The sequence below is a fragment of the Bombyx mori genome, chromosome 16 (assembly GCF_030269925.1).
Source record: "Bombyx mori chromosome 16, ASM3026992v2".
Taxonomy (NCBI): Eukaryota; Metazoa; Arthropoda; class Insecta; order Lepidoptera; family Bombycidae; genus Bombyx; species Bombyx mori.
In genome coordinates, this window is record NC_085122.1 from 4,959,421 (window position 1) to 4,970,140 (window position 10,720).

Below are 10,720 nucleotides of genomic sequence, written 5' to 3' on the forward strand. Positions count from 1 at the left end.
CAATAGTCACTTACTACTTACTGGTGGTAGAACCTCTTGTGAGTCCGCGCGGGTAGGTACCACTACTCTGCCTACTTCTGCCGTGAAGCAGTAATGCGTTTCGGTCTGAAGGGTAGGGCAGCCGTTGTAACTATACTGAGATTTTAGAACTTATATTTCAAGGTGGGTGGCGCATTTACGTTGTAGATGTCTATGGGCTCCAGTAACCACTTAACACCAGGTGGGCTGTGAGCTCGTCCACTCATCTAAGCAATAAAAAAAAACTTTTAAAGGAAAAGCGAACGAAATCGGCGTCGCGTCAAGACCCACCCACCCACCAAGATATCGAAATGATGTCCCATAGACTAGAATTCAGGACTGCTTCGCGGCAGAAATGGGCAGGATGTTGGTAATCGCTGGTCCTGGTTCACAGTATGCCACAATCAATTTCGGTATTTAAATTTCTTGCTGGATTCATGTCTAATAGACGTCTTTTTGAAGTCGTCGTAGCCTACGCGATGTGACGCCCGGTGCATTCGTATCGAGGCGACTCTGCCGGTGTTCGAATCTCGCAGGCAGGTACCAATTTTTCCAGTGAAATACATACTTAAAAATGTTCAAGAATCATTTCCAATATGAAGGAATAAAAATTGCAATATCCGTAATTCCTGGTCGTAGGACGTCTTGTGAGCGCGCACGGGGCGGTAAACACTGAGACTTGGAACACTGTTCTCAAAGCGGGTGCCGGTATTCACGTTGTTGATGTCTATGGGCCTATAACCACTTAAAACTAAATGGCCGTCAGCTCGTCCATCCCTTTATTCCTTAGTTTCGTTTTATTATTCGTTATTGTTTCATAATATACATAATGTAGTATTACAAATTATCATTTTACTAATTTAAATGTTCGAATACATATCTAAATTGAGATTCATTATTCGTATAATCAATACATAATTACGTGTTTTAACCTCGATTAAAACCAGTCAAACGTTCATTGGGTTTATCGGTCAGTGTAAATTACGAACTTTAGATATGAAAATATATTTTTTTTAAGATTGTTTCTGTTGTTTGGCTGATATTTTATCGATACGTTTTTTTTTTTTCAAACTAAATAAAACTTAATCAAAATTGATCTAATCAAGTTCAACGGTTTTTTCTTTGATTTACTGAAAAACGAAATGTTTTAGAAGTCGTTGATCCCTATGTGAAATTGTCTTAATCTGTATTTTATTGTAGTTTTGCTAATTTTATTGTTTGTTTTAAAGCCGAATTTACATTACGAAATTAGTGACGTGAAATTAATTTCGTGACATTAGTTTTACCAACAGTTTCACGTGTAATTTAATACTTTCGTAATGCATGCATTAATTTCATGCATGCAAATTAGTTTCGTGCCCTGCGCGATTTTTTGGTGAAATTAGTGTCATGCAACTAATTTCATAGTGTAGACGCGACGTGAAACTAATGTCGCGAAAGGGCCTGCGCTGTGCGGACGTGTGTATTGTTAGTTCGGACGCGCTTCAAACGTTGAAAATGGCAAACCAACGATGGAGTACAGAAAAAAATATAGATCTTATTAATGAATATCAATGACAAGGGTACCGAAACACCTACAGTAAAAAATCAAAATTATCTTCACTCATTCGAAAATAGTTTTTCTAACTCTCAGGATCTTCATCTGCTAATTCAGGGACTGACTTCATTGCACCTAAATGCCTTCTTGTTGACCATCCTCGAATCTACCAACTTTTTTTTTCTTGATAGTCTTTTTTTAAGTTTATAGGTATATAAGCATTTCTTTAGCTACATTGAATATAGCAAATTATAGCTTTGATGCTGACGGCGCCATGGTTACTGCGATACTGTGGATTTCGCGACACTATTTTTTTAACGAAATCACTTTCGCATATACCGAAACTATTTTCGTGAAACTGAGTTCAACATGCATGACACTAATTTCGTAATGTAAACTCCGCATAATGGCTCATCCTACTGTAGTGGTGACCGCCGCCCGAGGACTTCGGCAACGACAGGAGCAGAGTCGCGCAACTGTACAATACAGAAGCTTCCTTAATACACGTCTTTAAAATACGTATTCTCTTAACTTTTTTTTTATTGCTTAGATAAGAGGACCTGGTGTTAAGTGGTTTCTGGAGTCCATAGACATCTACAACGTAAATGCGCCCACCTTGAGATATAAGTTCTAAGGTCTCAAGTATAGTTACAACGGCTGCCCCACCCTTCAAACCGAAACGCATTACTCACGGCAGAAAAAGGCAGGGCGGTGGTACCTACCCGTGCGGACTCTTTGCTTTGATATGATAGGTACTGGTTTATTTATTACACCCTATAGGTGGACGAGTTCGGGACCGACTTAGTTTTAAGTGGATACCGGAGCTTGCAGATATCACATCTTAAATTCCGCCACCCACTTTAAGATATAGAACGAGGTTTTAATGTGATATACTATAATATTCACTCGTAGTGTACAGTGACTGTTCTACTTTTCAAATTGGATGCATAACTTTTACGCAACAGAAATAGGCAGAATGCTGATTTTTTTAAACTTTAATGAACTACGGCTAGGTGCCCTTGCGAAGGCTATGCTCGACTTCTGCGAGTGCACCATCTCGCAGGAGGCGGCGGGGCGAGTGAGGGAAAGCTCTCCTCACTACGCAGAAACCCGCCGCCGCCGAGTAGGGGGTCGGGACCGGGGTCGTATCCGTGACCTGGCCCCCTAAGAGCTAGGGGTCCCACCCGTTTTGTGCGGGGAGAGACCCAGACGTGGGGTGGCGTGCTTTGCACGCTCACCCGCAATAGGAAGCCGGGTGATGGTAGACCGCGTTCCCCCGACCGCTCTGGGGGAAGGTGTAATGCGGCGCCATCAAAGCGGGCTCTCGGCCCGCTGAACGAGGGAACCGGTGGTCGTGTCGCTGGCGGCCACCGGTCCGGCGTCCGTGGGACGGTGGGATGGATGTAATGTGCTCTGCGTCAACCCTGTCCCGCCGTTTCAATAGCCCCGACTGGGCTCCGGCCCGGTCCGAGGTAGGGCGCCGGTTGTGAGCGGCAGGAGTTTTTAGTGAGGTTCAACTCCCACATACCCCACCTGCCGCGCGGGTGGGGATCCGGCGATTTTCTCCTGTGGAAAAAAAAAAAAAAAAGGTGCCCTTGCGACAAAAGTAGAACAAACATTACCTGCGACTTCGCTTGCGCTTTCAAGAAAAAGTGTCAATTAACTATTCTAAAGTGCCACGTGTTTTGTTAGAGATAATAAAATAGCTTACTTCTTTACTGGTGGGTACCACCACCCTGCCTATTTCTACCGTGAAGCAGTAATGCGTTTCGGTTTGAAGGGTGGGGCAGCCGCTTTAACTATACTTGAGACCTTAGAGCTTATATCTCAAGGTGGATGGCGCATTTACGTTGTGAATGTCTATGGGCTTCAGTAACCACTTAACACCAGGTGGGCTGTGAGCTCGTCCACCCATCTAAGTAATAAAAAAAATAAAAAAGCTTAGCGTGGGCATATGATGTCTTTTTAGGGTAAAACGTAGCCTATGTCAGTCTACTACGACCTGGACACGGCGGAGCATACGCTCGCTGTCTGCCCCGCTTGGGAGGTGCAGCGCCGTGTCCTGGTCGCAAAGATAGGACCGGACTTGTCGCTACCTGGCGTCGTGGCGTCGATGCTTGGCGGTGACGAGTCCTGGAAGGCTATGCTCGACTTCTGCGAGTGCACCATCTCGCAGAAGGAGGCGGCGGGGCGAGTGAGGCAAAGCTCTCCTCACTACGCAGAAATCCGCCGCCGCCGAGCAGGGGGTCGGGACCGGGGTCTCGTCCGTAACCCGGCCCCCTAAGAGCTTCGGGCTCCACCCGTTTTATGCGGGAAGGAGCCTAGGCGTGGGGCGGCGTGGTAAGCCGCGTTCCCCTGACCGCTCCGGGGGAAGGTGTAGCGCGGCGCCATCAATGCGGGCTCTTGGCCCGTCGACCGAGGGAACCGGCGGTCGTGTCGCTGGCGGCCGCCGGTCCGGCGTCTGGGGGACGGCGGGATGGATGTAATATGCTCTGCGTAAACCCTGTCCCGCCGTCTCAATAGCTCCGACTGGGTTCCCACCCGGTCCGGGGTAGGGCGCCGGCTGTGAGCGGCAGGAGTTTTTAGTGAGGTTCAACTCACACATACCTCACCCGCCGTGCGGGTGGGGATCCGGCGATTTTCTCATGTGGAAAAAAAAAAAAAAAAAAATGTCAGTCTACTGATCTAAAACTTTTAGATCGCAACAGATTGCCGTTGCTTCATTTCGATGTGAAAGAATGACAAACAAACTCGCAAACAAACATTCGCAATTTAAATATTAGTATGGGTTCGCTACGTATTTTAACAGTAAATATTATGTGGTTTTTATGTTTTAAAAAAGGGCAGAGACGAGTTTACACCTCACCTGTGCTAAAGTTATCCTCGTTCATAGACATCAATGATGACATTTCAGAGAGAAGGTATTTTATTGGTCATTCATTTGAAACAGTATGACGTAGTCGTGTATATTTTATTCGTCATTAAATTAAAACTGTACTAAAGAGAAAAAACTTTTTATTAAATTTATAGTAGTTCATATTTCACACCGTTGTAATACAACCATATTTTACATTTTTTCTCGCCGTCAGGAGTAGTTATTTCTTTGGTTTCATAAAACAAATTGTTGTTGCTATTTAAATTAACTTTGTTCGGATCTTCGCGATAAAATTTTATTTTGTTCCATAAATTGTTCTTCTGTTTGAATCTTGTATCGAAAATATTTGGTCTGGACTTTTTTCGATTAGGTTTATATAATACTCCTTCAGTTACTTGCGGATACATATTATGCGGGATGTAGACATTCTCATGCCTAGACGGAGGCGGCGGTGGCGGCAAAAATGGAGGAATATCATCCTCAGCGTATGGACTGACTGTCCCAAAATCATTTCTTATATTCAACCCTGACTTAATTTTATAGGGGTTTGCGGGTAATGTTTTGACAAAAGCTTCTTCAGATTTTTTGTCAATTTCAAATCCTGGATCTTTGTTTTTGTGAATTCTTTTGACTCGGTCAGTAATTTTTAGTGTATCCGCTAAGTTAGGAAATAAATTGGTTGTTTCATTAAATACATCTAATCTATAGGGCTTAGTCTGCATCTTGCTTGGTTCATCAACGTAAGCAGTTTTACTTTCGACATTATTTGTTTTGGGGCATTCAGTAATAATCTCTTGAGGTAAATTCGACCAGTCCTCTTTGATCATGTCCGATGCTTTCTCAGCTATCATTATTATCGGTGCATTCGTATTCCCGCTAACAATTGTCGGCATTATACTTCCGTCAATAACTCGTAAATTTCGAACGCCGTAAACCTAAAAATATTGTTTTAGGAATGATTCAAGTTGTATAGTAACCGGCAAACATCGTGAGCAAATGACCTTGACTGCGCAGAACCGAATTTTAGATCACTTTGGTGGTGAGGGTGAGGCGCGACGGCAGGGGAAATCGTATCGAGCGCGTTATTGGTAGATCAGTCGAACCTTGCGTCCCGCACCGCGCCTTCGTTCCGCTTGCTCCCAAAAGTACGCTTGCGTACAGTGAAAAGTCTATCGTTATTAATCGTTAAGTTATATTTTGTTATAATTGCTTGTTGACTTTGTTGCCATTGCTATTTGTTGAGTGTTTGTTGATTTTTTATAAAAAATACACTATGCCGCGACAAACTGGTGTAGTATTCAAAAGAAAGGGTAGAAAAATTGTGTACGACGTATATTGCTTCATTATAAAACAGGGGAAGAATGATATTATGGAAAAAGTAAAACAGACTTCGGAAGCAACAAAAACATCAGTGAGTACTGTTAGGTGCATTATTAACGAAGCTAAAGGCTCTGGCTTGCTCATCGTGCTTGGGACTCCGGGTAAGAAAAGATCAGGGAAGAAGAAAGTTACCGGAATGGATAGTTTCGTTCAATCTGTAATAAAAAGATGTAATCATAATAACTACATAACAAGCAGCGAAACTCCGTACCGTAGAAAGGCTTCGAAAATTTTAAAGAAGATCTACATTTTAATGGCTCGGAATGAAGTTTACGACGAATTATGAAAGAGCTAGGCTTCAGATGGAAAAAAAAACAGAAAATAATCGGAAGCTGGTAATTGAAAAAAGTTACATTCGATTACTACGAATCGAATATCTTCAAAAAATAATTAATTATAGACAAAAAAGAAGATCGAACCGACCGAGTCGTAAACTACACCGATGAGCCCTATGTCGACTTATCACGATGATGGCGACTCGGGTGATGAAAACAGTGATGATGATAATGGTCAAGATTATGATAACGAAAAAAAATTACAAATACCAGCTTCGCTTCAACTGAACGAAGACCTGGCAACAGCTCTAGTTTTGACTTAATAGAAGGAATATCTATTTTACCCCAAGATTAAATTATTATAATTATTAACCTATATTTTTTGTTGATGTTCTAATAAATATATAAATAAATACATATGTTGATTTTAATAATTTAATTGCATTATGACGCAGAGTAAATAATGTTTTTGCATGTGAGTGTACCATGCGCAAACTTACCCCCACTACGTCAACAAATGCTCAAGAAGTTTGCCGGCTATTATAAAATGTGTTTTAAAGGACTACTAATAATACTACATCAAAGTCGTCGTGGCCTAAAGGATAAGACGTCCGGTGCATTCGTATGTAGCGATGCACCGGTGTTCGAATCCCGCTGTCAAGTACCAATTTTTCTAATGAAATACGTACGTACTTCAAAATGTTAACGATTGACTTCCGCGGAGTTTGATTTACTATATTTGGTTTACTGCTAAAGTAGTAAAAATCAAACTTAAATTTATTTAGTAGTAAAAATCAAACTTAAATTTACGCAAAAACTGACAGACAGGGGTGGTACCACCCTGCCTATTTCTGCCGTGAAGCAGTAATGCGTTTCGGTTTGAAGGGATGGGGCAGCCGTTTGTAACTATACTGAGACCTTATATCTCATATCTCAAGGTAGGTGGCGGCATGTACGTTTTAGATATCTATGGGTTCCGGTAACCACTTAACATCAGGTGGGCTATGAGCTCGTCCACCCACATAAGCAATAAAAAAAAACAAAAAAAAACATTCCATTGCTTTATCCGCAAGTTTAAGTGAATTCATTTATACCTCTATACTTAATCGTTTGTTTGTCTAAAACAGATCAATGGTCGGTTTTAAATTAGAACCTTTAATATTTACATACAAATCTAATGAAGATACCATTCGTACCCGTAATCTTGCATCCACAACAGCCTCTGGATTGTCGGGCGGGCCCATAGCGCAAGTTCCTACCGGATGATAGATGGTCAGAGTATGATGCCGGGCTTGACATTCCAAGTGTTCGAAAGACATCAACTCATGCTCCTCGCAACCAGGGTTACGATGTGGGTTGGGTCGAGCATTCATTTCTTTTAGTGCTGGTTGTTCTACCAATGCTTGTGCTATACGGGCTCCTTCCACCTGAAGAAACACGCTCATTTATTTAAATAACAAAAACGCAAACAAATTTCTTAATGTATAATGCGCTCTTGATTTGCGCGCTGAATCTAGCACCCTTGCAAATATAAATCCAATCGTTCGACTAGATAGATGTGCATATAATGGACGCTTCTGGAACTGTAATTTATTATTGATCTTATTGAAGTTTTTCTCTTCATTTTTCATAATATCGCGCACTATTGTTTAAAGCCATACCTAACTTTTTTTTATTTTTTTATTTCTTAGATGGGTGGACGAGCTCACAGCCCACCTGATGTTAAGTGGTTACTGGAGCCTATAGACATCTACAACGTAAATGCGCCAACCACCTTGAGATATAAGTTCTAAGGTCTCAGTATAGTTACAACGGCTGCCCCACCCTTCAAACCGAAACGCATTACTGCTTCATGGCAGAAATAGGCGGGGTGGTGGTTGGTACCTACCCGTGCGGACTCACAAGAGGTCCTACCACCAGTGAATGGCACATTTGTAGGTTTAACATAGCAGCGCCATCTATTGATTACTTACTCAATCCAGTCAACAGATATCGCCATCTGTTAAAATCGTTTGGAGTTAACAGATAAATTGTGAATGTCAAATAATTGACAAATAGTTTGCAATAAAATAATATTGCGGCTATAAATTAAGATGTAAGCTATCCTATCTTTCAAGTTTGATCAAACTGCACACGGTGTGCAAATTTAATTTAAAATCGGTTAAGTTTAGGAGTAGTTTAGGAGTCCATTGCGGACAAACAACGCGACACGTGATTTATATATATTAAGATAACGTAACTTATATTTATAGGTTTTGAGTGAAAGAGTAAGAAACATACGTCCATACATTCTTACAAACTTTCACAATTATAAATATTAGTAGAATTCAAAAATATGATACGTACAAAATAAATTGACAAAACGTAATTTATGTACGTACACGTGTTTTTAAGAAAACTACAATGTATTAGGAAAAATAAAGGGACAACAGAAAAGGTCAAGTGATAAATCTTAATTGTGTTTTTTGTATAGGACGTAAATGTCTAATGATAAATTTAATGAGCGTATGATTATAATTTAGCTAATACAAAACTAATTACCAAAAAATAAATAAATTTGTTCGTTAATTTTAATAAGTTGTATTCAATCGTTTTAATATAACATTCACATTAATTGTAATAATAAAATTAGATTTTCTTATTGAATTACCTTAATAATATACAAAAACTAGCAACCAAAGCAAACTTACCATAATCTTCACATCGTCTGGATGGGAATAGTAGTTTGGATAAATAAGAGGAGGTGAATTAGGATTGCTATCCCGCAATTTGATGTAGCCTCGGCTTTTTGGTCTTAGTAAAAGTGGAACGATTGAAAACGATGATTCGTATAATAGATCCTCATATAATTCAGCGTATGTTTCGTCTGTGATACCATTAGCTCGTTTCCCAAAAAGACCGCCGTCCATATTATCTGCTGTCGGAGCAATAAATAATTGTATATCGGGATAATCTTCAGCTGGGTTTTGATATTTCGTGTTTACAAAAGCCATTGCCTCAGCCTCTACCATACTGTACATTAATCCACTTTTATGAATACAAAAGTCAATAAGATTTCCGAAAGAAAATAAAGTATTTAGGTCAAAGCAAAAACGAGCTCCTTTGTCAGAAGGGTACTCAAAAAGAAAGGAGTGACCGCCCATAGCAGTATGGTCTTGTAAATTTTTCCCAACTCCTGGCAGATGTGCTATTGGAAATATCCCTAGTTCTTTTAATTCAGCAGCATCGCCGATACCAGATAACATCAATAATTGCGGCGACTGAATAGAACCGGCCGATAGAATTACTTCCTTGCTGGCTTTCACGATTTTTTTATGACCATGCTTTGAAAACTTTACCCCATAAACTGTTCGGTACTCATCAATCAGCACTTTTTCTACTAAAGAGTTCATACTGATGTGAAGATTCTTTCTTTTAGATATAGGTCTTAGAAATGCCTTTGCTGTGCTGCAACGAAGACCATCTCGCACGGTTGCCTGAGAGCGAGTGAATCCTGTTTGAAATTCACCGTTTACATCCCTTACTACGTAACCAAGTTGTGCGCCTGCTTCTAAAATCTTGTTTGTGATTGGATGCTCGTATCTAAAATATTCTATGGTTAACGGACCTCCAGTTGCATGATAAGAATCATTTTGATGCTCTGCAATTCTGATATCTTCAGATTTCAAAAAGTAGGGGAATACATCGTTGTAACTCCAACCGGCGTTTCCCATTCTTTTCCAGTTATCGTAATCACGTTTATTGCCTCTAATATATAACATTGCATTTAGAACACTAGATCCACCGAGAACTTTACCGCGTGGCCACTTACACCTTTTGTCAATCATACTGAGACAATAATCATCACTGGGCTCGGTCACAAACTGCCAGTCTATAAATGAAGTTTGTAATATCGGAAACAGCACGGGCACTTCGGAAAGCACATTCTCATCGGGTCCAGCTTCTAATAACAGTACTGTCCATGCTGGGTTTTCTGTCAGACGATTCGCTAAAACCGCTCCAGCAGAACCACCACCGACGATGATAAAATCGTAGCAATCGTTCAGGTCTTCGATCGGGTGATCCCTGACCCGATGCTCTGAATCTTCAATATCGGGTCTGTACAAATGTATAGCCATACGGATCACGATCAGGACACCCAAACCTGGGAGTAAACCAAACAAAATTCTGGTGCCCGAAACTATACTTTTTACTGGGCTGTAATTAGACATGATGCAGTGTTGTGCTGCTTCATTACTAATAATCGACTAATGGTTCTTAAAAATATGTGAATGATACTTATGCAGTGTTTTGTTTGAATCAGCAAATTGTTAAATCCGTGCTACAGAGTGTTGAATGTGAAGAATACGCAATCGAATCATTTTTTATGCCAGATTTTATTTCGTTTATTGCTGATGTATTTGTTTTAATAATACCAACTTTTATTATTAATTTCGAAAAGTACTAAAACATATGGTTTGAGTTATCTGCTTACGTTTTTACGTAGGTACTTTAATTCTATGTAAAAAATTATAATATTATTATACTTTTTAAACTCCACCCTCTCCTGTACTGTTAAGTGTCTGCGTTTAAAAATATTTTAATCGTATCTGATATGTTCATAAACATTATCGAACTATACATACATATAACAAC

The 10,720-nt window shown here is 40.3% G+C and overlaps 3 protein-coding genes across 3 annotated transcripts in view; 2 read left to right on the forward strand and 1 right to left on the reverse strand.

Moving 5' to 3' along the window:
- Positions 1-10,720, forward strand: part of LOC101741968 (flotillin-2) — a 436,009-nt gene that overhangs the window by 353,500 nt on the left and 71,789 nt on the right. The window lies entirely within an intron of this gene.
- Positions 1-10,720, forward strand: part of LOC101746922 (NADH dehydrogenase [ubiquinone] 1 alpha subcomplex subunit 7) — a 364,870-nt gene that overhangs the window by 176,739 nt on the left and 177,411 nt on the right. The window lies entirely within an intron of this gene.
- Positions 4,554-10,399, reverse strand: LOC134198719 (glucose dehydrogenase [FAD, quinone]-like). Its single transcript, XM_062672952.1, has 3 exons — positions 8,776-10,399; positions 7,282-7,512; positions 4,554-5,365 (listed from the first exon to the last, which is right to left on the reverse strand). Exons 1-3 carry the CDS (start codon positions 10,294-10,296, stop codon positions 4,580-4,582), a joined length of 2,538 nt encoding a protein of 845 aa, XP_062528936.1. The 5' UTR covers positions 10,297-10,399; the 3' UTR covers positions 4,554-4,579.

Excerpts from the sequence above, each read along its gene's own strand:
- LOC134198719 (XM_062672952.1), bottom strand. The coding sequence starts at position 10,296 with ATGTCTAATTACAGCCCAGTAAAAAGTATAGTTTCGGGCACCAGAATT. Across the intron at positions 7,513-8,775 it reads CAGACGATGTGAAGATTATG|GTGGAAGGAGCCCGTATAGC; the intron begins GTAAGTTTGCTT and ends GTGTTTCTTCAG. Across the intron at positions 5,366-7,281 it reads TTGTGGATGCAAGATTACGG|GTTTACGGCGTTCGAAATTT; the intron begins GTACGAATGGTA and ends CAATATTTTTAG.